General features: G+C 46.9%; 1 protein-coding gene across 1 annotated transcript; it reads right to left on the bottom strand.

Moving 5' to 3' along the window:
- On the bottom strand, positions 1–24,266 carry LOC139533951 (netrin-4-like). Its single transcript, XM_071332497.1, has 10 exons — positions 23,759–24,266; positions 22,488–23,029; positions 17,228–17,500; positions 6,693–6,819; positions 6,322–6,507; positions 2,743–2,956; positions 2,483–2,577; positions 1,936–2,004; positions 1,126–1,299; positions 1–989 (listed from the first exon to the last, which is right to left on the bottom strand). The coding sequence occupies exons 1-10, from the start codon at positions 23,814–23,816 to the stop codon at positions 850–852; spliced, it is 1,878 nt and encodes a 625-aa protein (XP_071188598.1). The 5' UTR covers positions 23,817–24,266; the 3' UTR covers positions 1–849.
- Between the last annotated feature and the right edge of the window lie 454 nt (positions 24,267–24,720).

Below are 24,720 nucleotides of genomic sequence, written 5' to 3' on the forward strand. Positions count from 1 at the left end.
TCATATTTCTACCGTTATATACAAGTAATACTGTACAGGAGCAGACATAGGAAGGAATAGAGATGAATTCAGGGCTCTGTAGGTCACAGCAGTATTACATATTGGGAGGTAATATGTGTATTGTCATATATATATTCAGTGGTGTATGTTGTTGTGATAGGACTGTTTTCATCTCTAGAGGTTATCCTGCCCAAATTTCAGAGTCAAAAACGGATCAGTTGGACTGAAGCTGGATGGATTTGTGCTCATCAGACACGCAGCCACACACACACAGAGTTCACAACACACATACACATTCGCAAACACACCTGGACTCAACCACCTGTAGTGGCATGTATGGCTTATTCAACATCCTTCTGTGTGTACACATCTGTGTCTGTTACACAGCTTGACAGACAGTTTGTTGAGAACAGAACACATTGGGGAAAGAGGCACAGGTCACCATCCACCACAAGCCTTCCTACAGGGGTCACAAGGGGTCAAATGTGTCTTTCTGTTGTCCAGTCTTAAGGTCAACCCATGATCCTATTGGCCCTTCTGCCCTGGGCTAAAGTGCTACAGAGAGGGAGTGGCTGGGTGTCTATGTACGCGTGGAAGAGAGGGCCGAACTGTCACTCAAACAGAGGCTCATAGTCTGTATATGTTCTCTCTGCCAGCCACGCACTCTTATTGGCCCAGGGCAGATAGGGGCGGGCGTTTATAGTCTGTTTAGTCCCCACCTCCATAAGAGAACTCCCCCTCCAGAGAAGGCAAAAACAAATGAATGGCAGTGTCTTCTTTCTCCTCTCTCTGTCTCTCTCTCTCCATCTATCAGTCAGTCTGTCCATCTCCCAGTGTCCTCCCGTCTGTTTACCAGGTGCAGTCTTTCTTCATTAGTGTGAGGACCTTGCGTCCAAGGCTGGCTCTCCAGGGCTTGACGAAGCTCTTCATGTTGACGATAAGACGGTTCTGCTTCCTGTCTGCATGGCCCGCCACCAAGTACTCCCCACCTAAGTAGTCAAAGCATAAACAGGGACATCATTAGCTCAGCAGCCCTGCGTGTGTGTGCGTACGTAACTGTGCGTGTGTGTGTGCACACGTGTGCCTGTGAATGCGTGTGTGCATAGGTGTGTGTGTGAGACTGGCCTGGGTTGAGGATGGGGCAGGTGCAGCCCCGTGCGGTCCAGGACTCTGGGTAGAGTGTGACTCGTCCTTTCTGGATCTTCACCTTAGTATTCTGACTCAACACCTTCTGAACCTTCACCTCCAACTCAGCATGGGAGCCCTTATCATGGGCTGACAAGACCTTAACCTTCAACACTGAGACAGAGAGGGAGGGGAAGAAGTGGAGAGAGAGAGCAAGAGAGGGAGGGAGGAGAGAGATAAAGATGGAGCGATAGAGAGGGAGGAGAGATAAAGATGGAGGGAGAGCGAGGGAGGAGAGAGACAAAGATGGAGGGAGAGCGAGGGAGGAGAAAGAGAGAGAGGGAAGGAGGAGAGAGGGAGAGAGAGAGAACAATAGGAAAGGAGAGAGGGAGAAAGAAAGGGAGGGAGTAGAGTGGGGAGAGGGAGAGAGCGAGATAGAGGGGGAGAGAGATAGGGAAGGAGGAGAGATGGAAAGAGGGAGGGAGGGAGGGAGGGAGGGAGAGAAAGGAGAGGTAGGGAGAGAGAAAGAGGGAGGGAGAGAGAAAGAGGGAGGGAGAACAAGAGGGAGGGAGGGAAAGAGATATGAGACAGAGACAGAGATAGGTAGAGAGAGGGAAAGAGATATTTTGACATGTAAACAAGCCTTTATTGTACAATAAAATAATGTTTACACAGAGTTATCAATAAACCAACAACACAGTGAAAATCAAAAAACAAACAACACAGTGGAAACCAAGGAAGCAAAAAAACAAATATGGTGTTATTACCACCATCTCTCTCGCTGTTGTTCATGTGTGTCTCAGTACTCACCATAGGCAAACTTCATGGTGCAGAAGAGTTTGCTGTTGGCCAGGACCTGCTCCTTACACTCACATTTCTCTGCAGGGGACACAATCATATTGACATATTACACACCAATATCCCTTCCGGATATGTGACTGATACCTGCTCTGTGTGTGGGTGGGTGTGTGTGTGTGTGGACTTAGATAAGTGGTGACTTAGGAATGTGAGGACAGTGTGCGTGTGTGTGTGATCAAGGAGGAATTTGTCTTCCTCAGCTGTAAGGCCCTGGGAGATCGAAACTGTCCACAGACACACAGATCGTTGTTCTCTGCCCTTGTAAGGATGTACCATAACTTTCACTACTTAACCATTAAAGCTTGGGCACTGGGCTGTGGAGCAGACCACACACACACACACACACACACACACACACACACACACACACACACACACACACACACACACACACACACACACACACACACACACACACACACACACACACACACACACACACACACACACACACACACACACACACACACACACACACGGTGGTGACCCCATGTCTAACCTGAGTAGTGTAGGGCAGAAAAGAGCTCGTCTGCCCTAAAGATCCTCACCAGCTCACTGGAGTTTCCCTCCAGATTATACAGGTCCCGATCTGACCTGCACACACATACACATTATAGACTTGCTGTTAATATAAACGTAATATTATATATATCATATCCAACGGTGTGTTTGTGTACAGGTGTGTGTATATATACATATATTTATACACATATATATATACACATATATTGTACATATATACATATATATATGACTCACCCGGACATGCAGTATCCCGTGAAGGGATCGCAGTCTCCCGCACAGTCGCACGGACGGCAGCCGTAGTCATGGAAACCCCAGTATCCCACCATGCACCTGTCGCAGTGGGAGCCCCCCACGCCGGGCTTGCAGACACAGTCTCCGTTGGTAGGGTCACAGAGAGACCCCCCACCCAGGTGGAAGGGTATTGAACCAAGGGGGTGGCAGCCACATGCTGGGGGGAAGAGAGGGAGGAGAGAGAGGAGACATGGCACATCAGTCATATATACATCAATAACTCCCCCTCAGCTAATCAAATACAATGTTATCTACTCACAAATAAACCACAGCCATTCATTTGGATCTATTTGTACCTTACCACAGCGAATCAAATCCACCCACACTCAACCACAGCCAATTAAATCCACCACACTCAACCACAGCCAATCAAATCCACACAAAGTAAACCACTGCACACATTCAGATTGAGAACCCTAATGTTGGCAACATTTCCAGTTTATATTTAGTTTTTCTACCAATGGCTTTATTAGACACTCATTAGTCATTGCGTAACTGTCACACTGATAGACACACTCCAGAGCGTGCCACCTCATTGTAGCCCAGCCTGGAGGAGGAAGTGATAAGACTGGGAGAGGGAGAGAGACCACTTCCCAAAGGACTCTGGAGTCTGGACTGAATGGAACAGTCCAGGGTTTCCCCGAACCACGAAGCACAATGGTCTCTCTGTCATCGTCTTATCAGATCGCCATCACACACACACACAAGGATACATGCACGCGCGTACGACATCCGCATGCACCCAAGCACACGCGCGGGAATGCACAGGCATGAGCACACATCTTTCTCAAATACCTTCCACAGTTCTCTCTCCTGTCTCTCTCCCTTCTCTCGGCTGATAGTGTGTTCTTTAAACAGACCGCAGCAATATAAGATAGAGGGACACGCACAGTCAGTGCTATGTTCTGCCCACTCAACAACCACCTCACACACACACACACACACACACACACACACACACACACACACACACACCATAACCCCCCTATAAAACACACAACTTGCAAAGGCTGAAAACACAGACACACACACCACATAAAATGTACACATAAATTCACAAACACATTCTTGCTGTCCTAGTAGTCTGTGAATTACAAGAGAACTTTGCAGGGGGTGAGAGTAACAGCCAAAGTATCAGTATCACCATAAATCTGTACTCATCGGAGCGAGGGATACAAGGGGGGAGGACTAGAGAGAGAGAAGAGGAGGGAGGGAGAGATGTGAAGGGGAGAAGGAGGGGTGGTGTAGAGCTTTATTTCTGTTGTTTAATGATGCTTGAAGCCCCCCCTCCATCCTTCCCCACTGGCAGTAAATTACTATTTAACCAGAGCCAGACCCCCCCCCCCCCCTGTGTCTCTCCCCCGCTCCCCTGTCTGGGTGCAGGGAGATGATGTCACAAGGCTCTACTGTCTGAGACCCAGACAAGGCTGTACCTTTATCACTTATCACACTGGGCAACAAATATAAGATAAGATGCATCTGTAGTTTCATTCATTCTGTAACTTTCATTATCAACAGACCTTGTAAAGACCCATGTAGACCACACACACACACACACACACACACACACACACACACACACACACACACACACACACACACACACACACACACACACACACACACACACACACACACACACACACACACACACACACACGAAGGCACGCACACACTCACTCACGGACACATGCATGCATGCACGCACGCACGCACAGACACACACAGACACAGACACAGACACAGACACACACACACACACACACACACACACACACACACACACACACACACACACACACACACACACACACACACACACACACACACACACACACACACACACACACACACACACACACACACACACACACTCAAAGACAGGGGAATCATTACACTGACATCTAAATCCAAAGGCATATGTAGGGCAGCTAGGAGAGACAGTCTCTCTCTTCAGGGTTCTCCCCATTTACAAGAAAAAACTTGAACTTCAAATAATTTATCTTCCTGAAAAGCATTTATTGAGGCCCTGTTGAGACTGTAGTGTTCAGTCACCTCGAGTGATAGCAGCCTAGAAGCAGCAAAGCCATCAGCACACACACACGCAGGTGCACACACACACACAGGTGCACACACACACACACACACACACACTTTCCCTCTCTCTCTCGCTCTCTCACGTTGTATAATAGGATCATGTTGTATAATAGGACATTGTTAATACATTAATTGTATAATTATTGGAGTTTAGAGATGAGAATGTGTGGAGTTGTGTGTGTGTGTTGACGCAGTGAGCTCTCACAATGAGAACATTATGGGTCTGTAGTGATACGTGACAGAGCAGCTGCCCGAACAACCACAGAACACACCCACTTAGAAAACAAACAAAAGTTAATCTCCCACACACACTCATTGTTACTGTGTGTGTGTGTGAGTTTGCGGCTCGATTGTGTGTTTTCTTTAAAGAGCTCCGCCATCCCTGGAATTGGAAATATGTTCCTAGAGACGGAGAGAAATTCCTCAGTTGTCAGATTTCAACCTCGCTCTGACACTGGGGTTCGCCTCCTAAATGTGTCCTGTCTACAAACATTCCCCAAATATGTGTTCCACTCTCACTTGTTGACAATGTGAAAATACCAACATGCTACAGACTTCCCTAAAGGCAAACCTAAACACATGCACACAAGCATGCAGTGATGCACACACACACACACACACACACACACACACACCAGCCAGCGTCTCCCCAGCCTTCTGCATAACTGTGGGGCTGAGCTCACTGGGTCAAATCAGACAGATAATCAGAGAATGTAGCCACTGTCGTCTTTATGGATGGGTATCTAGTGTTTACTTAAGTCCCATCACAAACAAACAACACAAACACACACACACACACAAATGTGGAAGACACATTTCAGTTGAATGCATTCAGTTGTACAACTGACTAGGTATCCCCCTTTCCCGTTCCTTTTCCTTACACGAGCCACCACTGTGTTGATTAGTGATGACGAACCACTCCAGTGACTCACAGAGAACACAAACAGCCATAACAACAGGGACAGGGGTCGGGGTAGGCAGTGTGAGTGTGTGACACTCAGGTCCCAGGTATGCTCCAGTCTGATGATTCATCTATGTGTAATCCTCAGAGAGAGTGTAGGCCGTGTGAAAGACAAAACACAAACACACTGACACACACACGAAGAACCAGGTGCCCATCAGGAGCGACGTTATCCAGCACGTCTCGGCTTGCGATCTCAGCAATCAGCATTCCGGACAGAAATTAGTTGGCTCTGCCAGTAAGGGTGTGTGTATACAGTGTGTATGTGTCTCATGTTTTCTGGATTCCTACGGTGTGTGTTTATGTGTGTGAGTGTTTGTGTGATTGAGTCAGTGAGTGAGTGATAGAGCAAGCCAGTGAATGTGAGTCAGACATGGGTTCAAATACTACTTGAAATCTTTGAAGTACTTTGAGCTGTTGCTTTAGCCATCGGGAGTGCGTGTGCGTGCGTGAGTTTGTCTTACGTTTACAGGAGTCCTGGGCCGTGTGCGCCCTCTGGGGGTCTCTGTAGAAGCCAGTCTTACAGCTCTGACAGTTGCGTCCCTCTGTGCTGTGTAGACACTCACACACACCTCCGCTGCGCTGGCCGGACTCCCGCCACACCGACCAATCAAAACTGCAGCTCTGGGCATGCCCGTTACACTTACACTCTATAGGGAGACAGGACGGGACATCAGAATCACAGATATCTGTCAATCTTCTCTAAACAGGCACTGATTGGTCATCATGATCAATGATGGCTGTAAGTGGGGCCGTGAGTTTTTCCTGACCAGATCCCATCCTCAGATAGAATTCCTGGCCCTAGTGTATAGTGAATAGCAGTAGTGTCACTCACTCCTGCACTCGTGTGGAGCCCCTGTGAGTCCGTCCGCAGGTTGCCAGGGTCGGTCGTTGTTGAGCGGAGCGCAGCGCTCACAGTGAACACCTGCAGTGTTGTGACTACACACACACTTCCCATGAACCTGAGAGAGAGGAAGAGGAGAGGGAAAGGAGGAGAGGAAGGGAGAGAGAGGAAGAGAAGGAGAAAGGGAGAGGGAGAGGAAGGGGGGACAAAGAGATCAGTGTAAGGGAGAGAGCAGTTCCCACGTGAGAGCAGCAGCACCCCAAGTCTAACCCCTGGGGGTCGGGGGGGCTCCCCTGCCTGTTCTCTTTCAGGTCCTGTCCTGTAATTGCTGAATGGAGACTGATTGTTTGGCTTCATCGCTGGAAATGAACATTGGCCTTGTGACGAAAGGGGCCTGAAAAGGACAGTGTCTGAGTGTGTGTGTGTGTGTGTGTGTGTGTGTGTGTGTGTGTGTGTGTGTGTGTGTGTGTGTGTGTGTGTGTGTGTGTGTGTGTGTGTGTGTGTGTGTGTGTGTGTGTGTGTGTGTGTGTGTGTGTGTGTGTGTGTGTGTGTGTGTGTGTGTGTGTGTGTGTGTGAGCGAGCATGTGTGTATGTGTGTGTGTGCGTGGAAATATGCAGCGCTGAGAGCGCAATAACAGTCTCCTTGTCATTCCTGTGAGTTGGAATGTCATGCACGCGGGTTAATGATGTACTCTAGGTGGGAGGTTGACAAGGCATCTGAGGTAGCTATTTATCTGTTTGGGTTACAGTGCCTCTGTGTGGGGAACAGAGACACAGAGAGAGGCCTGAACCCACACACACACATTCAAGCACACAGACGCATGCACACACACACTGAACACAAACGCTCACACACACTCCAACCCCTGCGGTAGTTTCAGTTTCCCACGGTGTATGGCTATAGAGGCTGCTGCCCTCTACCTCAAAATGCCCTCTCCCCTATGCTGCACAGACGCTCACACAGAGGGTTAAACACAGGCATGGGAGAGACCTGTAGCTACCGGAACTGGGACATATCCCAGGCCCTTGCACTAACCCCAGATCTAACCCTAACCTTACCTCAAACTCAACCCCAGCCACTGTGCCAGCCCAAGACATAACCCCAACCATATTCCATCAACCAGGAGAATGGAGGAAGATAAGAACAGACAGGTAAAGACAGTGTGAGAAATGGATGTGGTAGGTCTGGATTGGACAAACAAAGAGAAAATGAGTGAAGGAACTCTGTGTACATCACTACATCAATGAGAATGGAATCATCTGTAACCAGGACTGATTGTGGAAAAGGGGGAAGGAGGCAAGTAGAGAGAAGAAGAGGGGGGAGGAGAGGAGAAGAGAAAGAGGTGGGGAAGGAGAGGAGAGAGAGAGACATTGGCCAAGCTCCAGACAGCTGGTATTCCAAACAATTTCACATGTTTACCTGCTTGATATACACATACACCAATACATACCCAGGCAGCCAGGCTCCCAGGCACGCACACAAATAAAATGCACGCACAAATACAAATGCACGCACACTCCTTCCTGCCCCCCCCAATCTCCAAGAGCTTGTGTGTGTGTGTTCTGTTTTGACAGGCCTGTATTTCAAACACTCTGACCCTCTGATAAAGAGGTTGTTGGACATGGACAGGGAGGGGTGGCAGAGGGTACAGACGGGTGCTCAGGAAGACCTTGGCAGCCCCACACCCAGAGGATGGGCGTCACTCACGCCCATTTCCCCTCACACATCAAAAGCTTTATGGGCCAATGTGAAATTAAGTCATTCATCAGCAGCGTGTGTGTGTATTCATCCAAACAACATGATACGTGTGTGTGTTAATCCGATCATCAGCGTGTGTGTGTACTCAGGCAAACACCTGTATAGCACAATACTCTCCATGAGGTGCAGTCTTTAAATTCCAACACCTCTCCAGAGACTCATTCTCAGACTACAGTTACTGTGCAAGTCTCTACAGCCCTTAGAGACTCTTACTGCCTCTCCACTTGCTATGCTAATTGCTGCTAACTCTCCAGTAGCTGAGCATGGGCCCAGAGGGTTGGATGTGGGCCAAAAACTGTCTCTGTGGTCAACTCAGAGTGGCTCACACAGACCATTATCACCTTCCCATGTGGTCTGGACTGTGAGCCCTGCAACACAACAACAAAAACACTGTTTCTCCCAAAAAACACTTCGGACTGCACGAAACTGTCTGGGCACTAATAGCCCTCAATATCAAGGCCACTGATTATTGGGTTTACTTACATGCTCTCTCACACACACACACACACACACACACACACACACACACACACACACACACACACACACACACACACACACACACACACACACACACACACACACACACACACACACACACACACACACACACACACACACACACACACACACACACACACACACACACACACACACACACACACACACACAGCTTTGTTTTCATGAATTTTCGAGAAGCCCCTAGCCGCGACACACTTAAGGTGGCGGGGTCGGCTGTGGGCGAGGTCGGTCCGGGCCTACCCCGCCCACCACACGGTTTCATTTGCTGAGGCTTTCCAGACAAGCGATGCGCAGAGCTGGGTTCGTGTTGCTCAATGGGTTCGCCTGGGCATGTTCAGTAAAAAACGTTTTGGAACGTTGCAGACTCAAATGCCATGAATAGAACTGACAGGAATTCTTAAATCAGAGGCATGTTTGTTCTACATTTGACATTTATAGCTGAACGTTGGCCAACGTTGTGTCCATCCTCCTGCTGAACGCGGCCCTGGTACACGCTTGTCCCTACCAATGTGAAGCTAGCCACATTAAAAATTAGCCACAAAAGTGGAATTTGCGGTTCTGAATAAAAGTCCCTCATTAAAAGCGATGCAAACATAAAAATAGTGGATAGAATCATGGCAGCTTTGGACTAGATAATGCTAAATACGGTTGGAATGTTGTTAGAATTTAAGATTTAATACAATAATTAATTCGTTTGACAATAAACAGAAAAAACTGTTGAACTCATGGGTGCATAAAATCCTGGCTCCTGAACTGCTATTTTGTGTTTTGTTTTTTTTAGCTGATCTTAACTTTTTTTTGAACATAATGTTTCCGCCATCGGTTCCTATGACCGAAAAGAGCGTCTGGACATCAGAACAGCAATCACTAACCTTGATTTGGATGAAGATTTCTACTTCAATGAGTCAGCGGCACAGGACATACTGCTCACACCAGACCCTAAATCCGGCAATATAAAGGCCAACGTGCGGGCACCCTGATGAAACTATGGTGGCAAGTAAATAAACCGCCTCTACCCTCTGTTCTATTGGCGAATGTACAATCACTGGAGAACAAACTGGACGAGCTCCGTTTGAGACTATCCTATCAACGGGACCTGAAGAACTGTAATATCCTTTTTCTTGGAAACTTGTAGCAGTGTAGACGTGTTTGTTTAGTCCTCCTCTCGTGTACGTTTGTATTTTTCGTATTTCTTGTATATATTTAAAAAAAAATTCTATCTCTTTTCGATTTTTAATTCGATTATACCTTCCGGTAACCTACCTCACCCAATGTGATACGGAATCGCTATTATTTTTTAACTTTGGAACACATTCAAGAACCCCCAGTAGCTAAGCAGCTAATCAGCTACAAGCTATTTAGCCATTTTTAGCCGCTGCTAGCAGCTTTTACCTTCTGCACAGACACCAGCCCTGTTATTAGCCTGGATATTACTCACCAATTTACCAGCATCGGACTGTCTCTCGACAACAACGCCGGATTCCTGCCGTAATCCCTGAGCCACTACTTCTGATCCTCACAGCTAGCTTGCAGCTAGCGCAGCTAGCGCCACTGCCACGAAGCTAGCACCAGTTAGCAAACACAATTCTACAATCACAACCTCTCTTTCGCCATCGCCATCCGGCTTGGATTCTCTGTCGACACGATCACGTCTGGTCTGCAGACGAATACCCCATCCGCTGTGCCCTCAACCGGCCTCCGTCTGAGCAGACCCCCTCCGTCTGAGCAGACCACCCCCCGGGCTACTAACTTTAAACGTTGCGTGCTAGCTTAGTGGCGGCTTCCCTGCTCCATCTACGGCTGCCCCCTGGACACTATGATCACTTGGCTACATAGCTGATGCCTGCCGGACTGTCCATTAATTCACGGTACTCCATTCTGTTTATTTGTGTTTTATCTGTCGGCTCTGTGTTTTAACTCAGGCTCTGTGTGTAGTCAATCCGACCCTCTCTGCCTAGTCGTCGCCATTTTTACCTGCTGTTGCTGTGTTAGCTGACTAGCTGCTGTTATCTCACCTGTTGTTTTAGCTAGCTCTCCCAATCAAGACCTGGAATCACTTTATGCCTTACTGTATGTCTCTCTCAAATATCAATATGCCTTGTATACTGTTGTTCAGGCTAGTTATCATTGTTTTGGTTTGCAATGGACCCCGTAGTTCCACTCTCCGTACCTCTGATACCTCCTTTGTCCCACCTCCCACACATGCGGTGACCTCACCCATTGAGACCAGCATGTCCAGAGATACAACCTCTCTTATCATCACCCAGTGCCTGGGCTTGCCTCCGCTGCCCCACCATACCCCTGTCTGCACATTATGCCCAGAATCTATTCTACCACGGCCATAAATCTGCTCCTTTTATTCCTTGTCCCCAACGCTCTAGGTGACCAGTTTTGATAGCCTTTAGCCGCACCCTCATCCTACTACTCCTCTGTTCCTCGGGTGATGTGGAGGCAAACCCAGGCCCTGCATGTCCCCAGGCACCCTCATTTGTTGACTTCTGTGATCGAAAAAGCCTTGGCCTCATGCATGTCAACATCAGAAGCCTCCTCCCTAAGTTTGTCTTACTCACCGCTTTAGCACACTCTGCCAACCCTGATGTCCTTGCCGTGTCTGAATCCTGGCTTAGGAAGGCCACCAAAAATGTGTTCTGTTAGGTAACCTAAACTGGGATATGCTTAACACCCCGGCAGTCCTACAATCTAAGCTAGATGCCCTCAATCTCACACAAATCATCAAGGAACCCACCAGGTACAACCCTAAATCCGTAAACATGGGCACCCTAATAGACATTATCCTGACCAACTTGCCCTCCAAATACACCTCTGCTGTCTTCAATCAAGATCTCAGCGATCACTGCCTCATTGCCTGTATCCGCTACGGGTCCGCGGTCAAACGACCACCCCTCATCACTGTCAAACGCTCCCTAAAACACTTCTGCGAGCAGGCCTTTCTAATCGATCTGGCCCGGGTACCCTGGAAGGATATTGACCTCATCCCGTCAGTTGAGGATGCCTGGTCATTCTTTAAAAGTTACTTCCTCACCATATTAGACAAGCATGCTTCGTTCAAAAAATGCAGAACTAAGAACAGATATAGCCCTTGGTTCACTCCAGACCTGACTGCCCTCGACCAGCACAAAAACATCCTGTGGCGAACTGCAATAGCATCGAAGAGCCCCCGCGACATGCAACTGTTCAGGGAAGTCAGGAACCAATACACGCAGTCAGTCAGGAAAGCAAAGGCCAGCTTTTTCAAGCAGAAATTTGCATCCTGTAGCTCTAACTCCAAAAAGTTCTGGGATACTGTAAAGTCCATGGAGAACAAGAGCACCTCCTCCCAGCTGCCCACTGCACTGAGGCTAGGTAACACGGTCACCACCGATAAATCCGTGATAATCGAAAACTTCAACAAGCATTTCTCAATGGCTGGCCATGCCTTCCTCCTGGCGACTCCAACCTTGGCCAACAGCCCCGCCCCCCCCCGCTGCTACTCGCCCAAGCCTCCCCAGCTTCTCCTTTACCCAAATCCAGATAGCAGATGTTCTGAAAGAGCTGGAAAACCTGGACCCATACAAATCAGCTGGGCTTGACAATCTGGACCCCCTATTTCTGAAACTGTCCGCCGCCATTGTTGCACCCCCTATTACCAGCCTGTTCAACCTCTCCTTCGTATCATCTGAGATCCCCAAGGATTGGAAAGCTGCCGCGGTCATCCCCCTCTTCAAAGGGGGAGACACCCTGGACCAAAACTGTTACAGACCTATATCCATCCTGCCCTGCCTATCTAAGGTCTTCGAAAGCCAAGTCAACAAACAGATCACTGACCATCTCGAATCCCACCGTACCTTCTCCGCTGTGCAATCCGGTTTCCGAGCCGGTCACGGGTGCACCTCAGCCACGCTCAAGGTACTAAACGATATCATAACCGGCATCGATAAAAGACAGTACTGTGCAGCCGTCTTCATCGACCTGGCCAAGGCTTTCGACTCTGTCAATCACCATATTCTTATCGGCAGACTCAGTAGCCTCGGTTTTTCTAATGACTGCCTTGCCTGGTTCACCAACTACTTTGCAGACAGAGTTCAGTGTGTCAAATCGGAGGGCATGTTGTCCGGTCCTCTGGCAGTCTCTATGGGGGTACCACAGGGTTCAATTCTCGGGCCGACTCTTTTCTCTGTATATATCAATGATGTTGCTCTTGCTGCGGGCGATTCCCTGATCCACCTCTACGCAGACGACACCATTCTGTATACTTCAGTTTATCACAGTGCCATCCGTTTTGTTACTAAAGCACCTTATACGACCCACCACTGCGACCTGTATGCCCTAGTCGGCTGGCCCTCGCTACATGTTCGTCGTCAGACCCACTGGCTCCAGGTCATCTACAAGGCTATGCTAGGTAAAGTGCCGCCTTATCTCAGTTCACTGGTCACGATGGCTACACCCACCCGTAGCACGCGCTCCAGCAGGTGTATCTCCCTGATCATCCCTAAAGCCAAAACCTCATTTGGACGCCTTTCCTTCCAGTTCTCTGCTGCCTGCGACTGGAACGAATTGCAAAAATCTCTGAAGTTGGAGACTTTTATCTCCCTCAACAACTTTAAACATCTGCTATCCGAGCAGCTAACCGATCGCTGCAGCTGTACATAGTCCATCGGTATATAGCCCACCCAATTTACCTACCTCACCCCCCATACTGCTTTTATTTATTTACTTTTCTGCTCTTTTGCACACCAGTATCTCTACTTGCACATGATCATCTGATGATTTATCACTCCAGTGTTAATCTGCTCAATTGTAATTATTCGATTTATTGCCTACCTCCTCATGCCTTTTGCACACATTGTATATAGATTCTCTTTTTTTCTACCATGTTATTGACTTGTTTATTGTTTACTCCATGTGTAACTCTGTGTTGTTGTCTGTTCACACTGCTATGCTTTATCTTGGCCAGGTCGCAGTTGCAAATGAGAACTTGTTCTCAACTAGCCTACCTGGTTAAATAAAGGTGAAATTAAAAATTTAAAAATTTAAAAAATATATCATGGTCCAAACACACCAACACAGTCGAGAAGAGGGCATGACAACACCTCTTCCCCCTCAGGAGTCTGAAAAGATTTGTGAATGTATTAAGACTGCATAATTGCTTTGGGGGCATACTTATATGCACTGTACAGGCTTACCCATGGATTGTGCACCCCTGAAACGGGGTATCAGTCTACACAGTGACACCCACAGAACATAACTATGTAGACTTTACACAAATGTTAGCGTATCAGCTCTATTGTAGGACTCTGAAACAACTGTGAAATGAGCCACATTAGCTCACGAGTCCACTTTTTGTGTATTGAACATTTAGATCTAATGTTGCTCATTTCACAGTGGTTTCCTACAGAGTCCTACAGTAGAGCTAAGACGCTAATATTTGTGTAAACTCTACATACAGTTGAAGTCGGAAGTTTACATACACTTAGGTTGGAGTCATTAAAACTAGTTTTTCAACCACTCCACAAATGTCTTGTTAACAAACTATAGTTTTGGCAAGTCGGTTAGGACATCTACTTTGTGCATGACACAAGTAATTTTTCCAACAATTGTTAACAGACAGATTATTTCACTTATAATTCACTGTATCACATCTCCAGTGGGTCAGAAGTTTACATACACTAAGTTGACTGTGCCTTTAAACAGCTTGGAAAATTCCAGAAAATGATGTCATGGCTTTAGAGGCTTCTGATAGGCTAATTGACATCATTTGAGTCAATTGGAGGTGTACCTGTGGATGTATTTCAAGGCCTACCTTCAAACTCAGTGCCTCTTTGCTTGACATCATGGCAAAACCCCCCAAAAAATCAGCCAAGACCTCAGAAAAAGAATTGTAGACCTCCACAAGTCTGTCTCATCCTTGGGAGAAATTTCCAAACCCCTGAAGGTACCACGCTTATCTGTACAAACAATAGTACGCAAGTATAAACACCATGGGGCCACGCAGCCGTCATACCGCTCAGGAAGGAGACGCGTTCTGTCTCCTAGAGATGAACGTACTTTGGTGCGAAAAGTGCAAATCAATCCCAGAACAACAGCAAAGGACCTTGTGAAGATCCTGGAGGAAACACGTACAAAAGTATCTATATCCACAGTAAAACGAGTCCTATATCGACATAACCTGAAAGGCCGCTCAGCAAGGAAGAAGACCTTCATCTTAAAGTAATGATGGACTGTGGTTTCGCTGTTTTGAGCTGTGCTTGCCATAATATGAACTCGGTCTTTTACCAAATAGGGCTATCTTCTGTATACCACCCCTACATTGTCACAACACAGCTGATTGTCTCAAACGCATTAAGAAGGAAATATATTCTTAACTTTTATCAAGACACACCTGTTAATTGAAATGCATTCCAGGTGACTACCTCATAAAGCTGGTTGAGAGAATGCCAAGAGTGTGCAAAGCTGTCATCAAGGCAAAGGGTGGTTACTTTGAACAATCTCAAATATAAAATATATTTTGATTTGTTTTACACTTTTTTGGTTATTACATGATTCCATATGTGTTATTTCATAGTTTTGAGGTCTTCACTACTATTCTACAATGTAGAAAATAGTAAGCTTAAAGAAAAACCCTTGAATGAGTAGGTGTATCCAAACCTTTGACTGGTACTGTATGTGCTGACATATCAAAAAGCAGAGTGTGGTGGAATGCGAATGCGCCTCAACCAATGAAAACGTGTGGTGGGCGGGGCTGGTACAGGCCCGACTCCGGTCACAACCAACCCCGCCTCGTTCCATGTGCCGTGGCGAGGGGTACTCAGAATTTTCTGGACTTTTTGGGGAGTAAAAATATATTCCCATTCAAAATCCTATTTTCCCTTAACCTAACCTAAACCTCAACCCCCTAACCCCGATCTTAGCCCCAAACACTAAACTTAACATTTAGCATCCCGCTTCTAATCTCTCCTCTGTCTTGTCGTGCTCTGGTTGTTTGGGTTTGGTAGATATGACCGATATGATATGTTAGAGAGAGAGAGAGAGAGAGAGAGAGAGAGAGAGAGAGAGAGAGAGAGAGAGAGAGAGAGAGAGAGAGAGAGAGAGAGAGAGAGAGAGAGAGAGAGAGAGAGAGAGAGAACTTATATAACCTCATACCATCTCCCGTCTCAATGCTTGTTTACCCAACTCTCCCGCATATCACACGACACACCGACGTTCCTACAAAGTTAGGTCGTGTTGTGATATAACCTAATGTTTAGAATATCAACATTAAAAAGCTTAAAACACATTCTGAGGATGCTTTTGTAACCTAGATAGAGTCAAGTCCAAACTAGGTTAACTAGGTGTAGTCCACTGGGTTACTAGATAAGCCAGTGATATTATGGGGGAGGATGACAGACAGACACCTCTGATTACAGTGGGCTCACAACAGAGGAGACAGACTGACCGGCTGCAAACATACAAGCTCCTAGATACTGTAATACTGCCACAGACACTGCTATTGTGGGCTTAACACTCATACACAGAGTTATAGTTACCCACAGTCAGACAGTCTCTGTGTGTCTATGTCTTTGTCTCTGTGTCTGCAGTCTAAAGGTTATTTTGTCACACTCACTTTCCCTGCTCTCTGGGCCTGCTGATTGCAATAGAATAGGCGCTCTACTTCAAAAGGCGTCGGGCAGAACTGCTTGTGGAGATGGCAGAGATAGGCGTTCCACAGGTAGTCTGAAACGCTCACTGCATCTCTAATGTCCATCTACACACTGTGAATCAGCCATGTCCATTCACACCTTTATCAGTGCGCGCGCCCACGCACACACACACACACACACACACACACACACACACACACACACACGCACGCACACACACACGCACGCACGCACGCACACACACACGCACACACGCACGCACACACACACACACACACACACACACACACACACACACACACACACACACACACACACACACACACACACACACACACACACACACACTTCTTTAGACTTCAACACCATCATTAGCCCAGTGCTGAATCAATATCAACATCTCCTTTGTAATCTGGATCACAGGAAAGGCAGCTCTTTATCTACCCAGACAGAGCAAGCCCAGCACAGGAAGTGGGACAGAGAAAGGTGATAGCCCTCATCACTATGCTAATGACTGATACACAAAACACATGCATGAACACGGGTATGCAGGCACTTTCACACTGACAGTCAGATACGCAGACACAAACACAGACACACACACTCACCACGTGGTTGGTTCTGTCCCTGACAGGGCGGTAACCTGGCGCGGGGACACACTGCTCGGCGTGCCCGTTGCAGAAGCAGCTGCCCTTCACGATGAGGTCATAAATGGCGAAGTGCTGGGTGGGCGGGGCTCCAACGGTGGGATCTTTGGCCTGGCAGGGACAGGGTTGGGGCTCCAGCAGACGTACGCGCACGTTGGTCACCCTCAGCTGCTCCTGGCCTGCCACCCCATATGGGTCAAGAGCTTCCCATTGCGGGAGGGCACGGTAGATCACCTGTCAATCAACCAATCCAACAGTCAGTCAAAATGATACGAGTTAGTGGCACTATGTTATTATGCAAGACTTGGTGACAACACATCTTCTTTTCTGCACCTCTCTCTCTGTCTCTCTTTCTTTCTCCCTCTCTGAGTCTTGCATCCCTAAATTGATGATCCCTCCATTTTACCCCCCAGCCAAAGCACAACTGCCATCACATCGGTGGCTGCTCCTATGGCAACCTGTTACACTGCTGCTCTTGTTGAGGGTGAACTGTGTTCCTGAGAGGGATGTGTGTTTCTGACACATATCACTGGGGCAGAAGTGTGTTTCTGACACAGATATCACTGGGGCAGAAGTGTGTTTCTGACACAGATATCACTGGGGCAGAAGTGTGTTTGTTTAAGGGGAGTTACTTGTCATTGAGGGAAGTGTGTGATGCTGGGAGGGAGTGTTATTGGAGGAGAGTATGTATCCCTGATATAGATATCATTGGGTGAGGGGTGTGTGTTTGTGAGTCGTGCCCATGCTGCGTCTCCATTGGCTGTATGGCTGGCCTGGGGTGTGATGGGAGGAGCACTATTAAGTTCCCTGTTGTTGGAATAGGTCACAGAGTCACGGCATTGTGTTCCGCAATTAAGGGAACACAACAAATAGGGCAAGGGGCGCCAGTCCACGGGAGAGGAGGACGAGACAAAAGAGCGGGCGAGTGATGCAGCCCCACATAACTCAGCCCTGGACAAAGGCTCTGCGATAGCCCGGTGACATCGCAGCAACACTGTCACACACACACACACACACACACACACACACACACACACACACACACACACACACACACACACACACACACACACACACACACACACACACACACACACACACACACACATACAAACACATCCCCAATGGACAATCCCAAACTGCACACACAACATCCAATGAACATTCCCAACTACACACACACTTACCCAATCAACATTCCCATACCCTGCAAAAATTCCACAAGAGGCCTTCTGGATTCTCCAGAAGGGCACAGACTTCATGCAACCCACACAACGAAAGCAAACTCTAACACACACATACAAACAAACAAATTACGTTTCTCATTAAAGTTTTTATGAAATGTCAAGTCATTGTCTGGGTATGGTCTCCCAAACCATAGAAACAGAGAGAGCAGTCCCACAGAAACCTTAGTCAGGGGAGCATGTGGCATTTCTACGCTCATAATCTTTTCTTCCTGTTACAGTCTGAAAAACAGTGTAAGTCTGGCTTCAACAGCCCTAATTCCATCAAAGCGCTGTGGACTGTATTCTGGTAAACAGGAACAATGGGCATTGATGGAGGGAGAGAGCGAGAGAGAGAGAAAGCGAGAGGAGGGGGATGGGCCGTCTCGCCTGCAGGACCAACTTCCATCAGGGCAACGGCACTTCCTCCTTGACAGACAGACAGGGAGAGAGGTGTGTGTGGGGCTCTGTTTCGACGGCTCCCTCCCTGGAGGTCACAGTCTCTATAACACCTAAACACACACTCTTCCAGCCCAACTGACCTCATAAATAACACAAGGAGCCCTGAGCTCTCCAACAGAGAGACTAACTAGACCTCTTCAGTTAGTACCTGAACGAGCCTCCCAGGTTTTCCCCCATTCAGATGAACATGTTCAGCTCTCAGCACAAGAGATGACATGCTTTTTAATGTTCATCAGATAAAGGAGGGGGGAAGCTGAGAATACCTGCTCCCTCACAGTATCGCTCCAAGCTAAGACACTCCTCCTCCTCCTCCCTCCTTCTTGCTATCCATCACAGCTAAACACTTATCTGATTGCAGGAGCCCAAACACTTAACACTGACTAAACACACAAACACACACACATGCACTTGACACATTGAGCTAGTAGGTGAAAGCCTGACAGGGAAGGCATATTTGCGTGTGCACCTTGCCCTCTGTATGAACATAAACACACAGAGCACAGCTCTCAGCTCTCAGGGTAAAGCACACACACAGTTCTGTACATGCCTTGCTGTCATCACCAGACAGGCCACAGACAGTTGAGCTGTCAGAATTATGGTTTTAGTTAATGATGAACATCACAAGATAAATACAGTAGCCATAGCGATAGAGAGAGTGGAGAATGGTTTAGTATAACAGGCTCTGTGATGAGGAGCTGAAAGGACTCTGGAGTCTGGACCCCTCCCCTGACCTCAGGGTCATCAGACAGAGGTTAGAGTGTAAAGGTCATGCTACTATCACAGTGTCTCGCTGCTTCCCTCACATACACACAAAAACACACAAGCATTCACACACAAACATGCATTGCACGCACATCACAACATGACTCAAGTATCTTATAGTAGCTGGTCCCTCAAATAAACACATACACACTTTCACATGCTCACACTTGCAAGGACACACACACACACCACTCACAGGGGAAGACTGCTTTTGGATGTACGATACAGCAGATCATAAAAGTTGACAGGATTACATGTAGGCAATCCTACCAGGGAAAGCCTGTGGAGCAGTACCATTAAAGAGTCAACATGCACTACATCAGGGATCATCAACAAGATTCATTACAGAGTCAACATGCACTACATCAGGGATCATCAACTAGATTCATTACAGAGTCAACATGCACTACATCAGGAATCATCAACTAGATTCATTACAGAGTGAACATGCACTACATCAGGGATCATCAACTAGATTCATTACAGAGTCGACATGCACTACATCAGGAATCATCAACTAGATTCATTACAGAGTCGACATGCACTACATCAGGGATCATCAACTAGATTCATTACAGAGTCGACATGCACTACATCAGGGATCATCAACTAGATTCATTACAGAGTCAACATGCACTACATCAGGAATCATCAACTAGATTCATTACAGAGTCGACATGCACTACATCAGGGATCATCAACTAGATTCATTACAGAGTCGACATGCACTACATCAGGAATCATCAACTAGATTCATTACAGAGTGAACATGCACTACATCAGGGATCATCAACTAGATTCATTACAGAGTCGACATGCACTACATCAGGAATCATCCACTAGATTCATTACAGAGTGAACATGCACTACATCAGGGATCATCAACTAGATTCATTACAGAGTCGACATGCACTACATCAGGAATCATCAACTAGATTCATTACAGAGTCAACATGCACTACATCAGGGATCATCAACTAGATTCATTACAGAGTGAACATACACTACATCAGGAATCATCAACTAGATTCATTACAGAGTCGACATGCACTACATCAGGGATCATCAACTAGATTCATTACAGAGTCGACATGCACTACATCAGGGATCATCAACTAGATTCATTACAGAGTCGACATGCACTACATCAGGGATCATCAACTAGATTCATTACAGAGTCGACATGCACTACATCAGGGATCATCAACTAGATTCATTACAGAGTCGACATGCACTACATCAGGGATCATCAACTAGATTCATTACAGAGTCAACATGCACTACATCAGGAATCATCAACTAGATTCATTACAGAGTCGACATGCACTACATCAGGGATCATCAACTAGATTCATTACAGAGTCGACATGCACTACATCAGGGATCATCAACTAGATTCATTACAGAGTCGACATGCACTACATCAGGGATCATCAACTAGATTCATTACAGAGTCGACATGCACTACATCAGGGATCATCAACTAGATTCATTACAGAGTCAACATGCACTACATCAGGGATCATCAACTAGATTCATTACAGAGTCAACATGCACTACATCAGGGATCATCAATTAGATTCATTACAGAGTCAACATGCACTACATCAGGGATCATCAACTGGATTCATTACAGAGTGAACATGCACTACATCAGGGATCATCAACTAGATTCATTACAGAGTCGACATGCACTACATCAGGGATCATCAATTAGATTCAGCCACGGCCCATTTTTGTCTTAAGCGGATGGTCGGGGGGCCAGAACATACTTGGAAATAATTTTATAGACTGCAAATTGACAGCAAGAAGCCCAAAACTATATCATATTTGACTAAAACATAATCATTTCAAACCTGGCATACAATTGTTTACGATCATGTGTCTCTATTATGCATGGGAATACTTGGAATAGATTTTCAAAATGAAAATTACTTGGAGCTGATTTCCTAGTGTTTTTACAGTGTTTTATGTCTAACAAAAAAACAACAACACATACATATATATATATTGTTTTTTATTATTCTCAGAAAACTTGGGGGGCCTAATAAAACCACCAAATCTGGCCCTGTGAGCCGCCAGTTGGGGAACCCTGCTCTACATGATCTCCCTGCACTGAGTGAACTGTTAGCTCTGCCTTGGTAGGAGCTGAAACCCCTCACACACTGTTTCAGTAAGACATCAAGGAGATGCCAGGAACCCTTTCTTGCCACATCCCTACACCTACCTGATACCAACCCTTCTGTAGTAATAACACTATCCTCCGTAGTGCTGCTGCTGGCTTGGGTACTATGGACTACCCAGGCCGTAGAGAGCTGTAGAGAGGTTAGGGTGTGCAGACTGGAGTTCCAGAACAGCACTAACACACCTGACTCAACTCATCACGGTTTTGATTAGTACCTGTATTTAGATTAGAGACCCATGATTTAAACACACAGGGGAATATGCAGGTTAGCTTTATGAATGAGGGGAGAGTGGAGTGGACACTCCTGTGTGTAGTACAGTAGCCAACATCTATCATCCCACCTTCCTTCCAGCTGTTCATCCGTCCATAAGTAAGGTGCCATGACAGGGCACATCCTGGACGGCTAGAGGTGTGAGTCTGAGCTGCTGTTTGGACTAACACCTGGTTCCTGTCTGTCTGTCTGTCTGTCTCTGTACACACACACACACACACACACACACACACACACACACACACACACACACACACACACACACACACACACACACACACACACACACACACACACACACACACACACACTCCTCACCTCTCCCCTGGTACAGGGGTAAGCTCCAGAGTATTTGGAGGTGCAGGGGGCCCCATCCAGCACTGCCTTTCCCTCCTCCAGTCCAAAGGTGGCACTACAGTTCCTGGCGTAGTACTGCAATGTCTTCCAGGTCTGCCCAAAGTCCTGTGAGCGCTCCAGGGTCATGGCAGTAGGGCGGGGCGAGCGGAACACCATGATCAGGTGGGTGAAGATGAATTCTGCCTCCAGATCCAGCTGCAGAGTCTCAGACTCCACTTCCCCGGATGACTGCCACCAGGTGTTGGGGTGGCGGAAGGAGGAGTCGGCCATGGCTGCAGCCAGGTGGGCCTGCAGGGGGAGGGCCGCGTTGCACTCCCCACACCTGGCCGGGGGGCAGGGCACTGTGGAGGAGGAGGGGTCCGAGTAGGAGCAGTAGGGCTCTGGGCCCTTGTAGCCACATACGGTCTGGGTCAGGACCCTGCGACCTAGCACCAGATTGCCCATTCGGGGGTTACACGCCTGGCTCTCACAGTGAGGGGCTACCCCCCCTACACGACCCACATCTATAGGAAGAGAGAGAGGACAGGTTATAGGAGAAGGAGGAGGGTGAGGATGTGTGTGTGTGGTTGTGTGTGCGTCTGTGTGTATGTCATATTAACTTGAATCTAAAGTCTTAACTTGAACGCTTCAATGTGGACTTTGACACAGATCAAGTTTTGGGAAGCTATGGGAGGAGGATGTGCACTCCAGACGCGTTCCAGGTGCATTGCGCATGGGACTTAAGAACACCTTCTGGGCAACACTGCCATCTTTAAGAGTCCTCTCCACTGCCAACGTGCACACAAGGGCTGTTCTGTTCACAACGGGGGTTTCATGTTTTTATATAACACAACAATTCTGTTTATAATGTGGGCAGGTATTCAAAATCAATTGTTGGCAGTAGACAATGGATGTTAGCTCACAGTAGCCTTCATTGTTATGGTCTTTTGAGGTTATTACATAGTTATAAAAACATATCAATATCTTTGTGTTTCGTTTGAAAACATTCTACATTAAAGAGAAAATCTCAATGTTATCATGAGACACGAGTTTCACCTCCACACAAATAGAATGTTGACCCGAGGTGGTCAACAGAGCGGAGCGTGAGGAAATACTTTTGTCACCGTTGCTGCACTTATCACGCGTATTGTCCCGAGACAGCGGGAACGCTACATTGTTGCACACAATGAATACACTGCCTATGAATCCAATTCGAATAGGAGCAGGTTTTTTGTTAAAGAAAAAATACAAACCTGCAAGAATACCAGATAGTCCAGTACAGGTAAAAACAGCAAACAAAGTCCACATCATAGTTCCGACCCAAGAGCAAGTGTTCCCAAGAAGAGGTTAGCCGATGAGATACATAGAGAGCAGCCTTGTGAATAGGCAACGCGACACCTCGTTGGTGTTATTCAAGTGGCAAATAGATGCAAGATTTCATCCGCGAATGTAAAGCCAAGGTTCAAAGCCAGTGTAGGTTATACTATCCATTTCAATAACAATCAGATATGATCAAAGAAGAACAAAGTCCCCAGTTTGACAACACAGAAGGTTCAGACACCCAGGGAAAAGTATTCCATTATGCCGCATTTACTTCTGCAAAAGCCGAGGACTGATTTTCGTTCTCTCGTATTCGTCGGGATCTTCTACCTTACAGTTCATTTGCTTGCTAATAGCCTGAAGATATACTGTGAATCTACTATGGAATACTGAGAGAGTGACAGCGGGCTTGCAGCTCCGCCCCGTCTCTGCATTTTTCTCTTTAAAGGAACATTCCTGGTGGTCAGGGGCCAGTTAGTGTCAGGTCAGAGCTGGCACGCCGTGGTCATCCAAACCTCTCCAATCCACAGACAGTCATCCGGATAAAAAATTCAATGCGGTAAAGTTTGACACTTCGTGTAAACAAAACAAAGGAACGCAGAATAAAAAAGCCCAGGGTCCAGAATTATTGAGGCTCGTGAGCTGAACAGGATTCACATTGGGGGAAATAGTTGCCCCTTTTTAGAAAGGAGACTAACCACTTTTCCATCCAACCTTTTTATGCGAATAAAGTAGGCCTACATGTCCGATAAAAAAAAGTACAACATGCCTGATGGAAACAGCTAATATTGTCGGTAAAATATAAGGTTGGATATTTTTGTGTAGGTTAATGTATTATGCGAGAAATGAAGGTGGAAACGCTTTTATGACCAAATTATTGATATAACCATCATAT

This window comes from Salvelinus alpinus, chromosome 11 (assembly GCF_045679555.1).
Source record: "Salvelinus alpinus chromosome 11, SLU_Salpinus.1, whole genome shotgun sequence".
NCBI classification, from domain to species: domain Eukaryota; kingdom Metazoa; phylum Chordata; class Actinopteri; order Salmoniformes; family Salmonidae; genus Salvelinus; species Salvelinus alpinus.

What these genes read in the sequence shown, in the direction of transcription:
- LOC139533951 (XM_071332497.1), bottom strand. Translation starts at nt 23,816, where the DNA reads ATGATGTGGACTTTGTTTGCTGTTTTTACCTGTACTGGACTATCTGGT. An exon ending in ACCCCTGTACCAGGGGAGAG is followed by an intron (nt 17,501 to 22,487) that starts GTGAGGAGTGTG and finishes GTTGATTGACAG; the next exon opens with GTGATCTACCGTGCCCTCCC. An exon ending in GGCCCAGGACTCCTGTAAAC is followed by an intron (nt 2,957 to 6,321) that starts GTAAGACAAACT and finishes TCTTCCCCCCAG; the next exon opens with CATGTGGCTGCCACCCCCTT.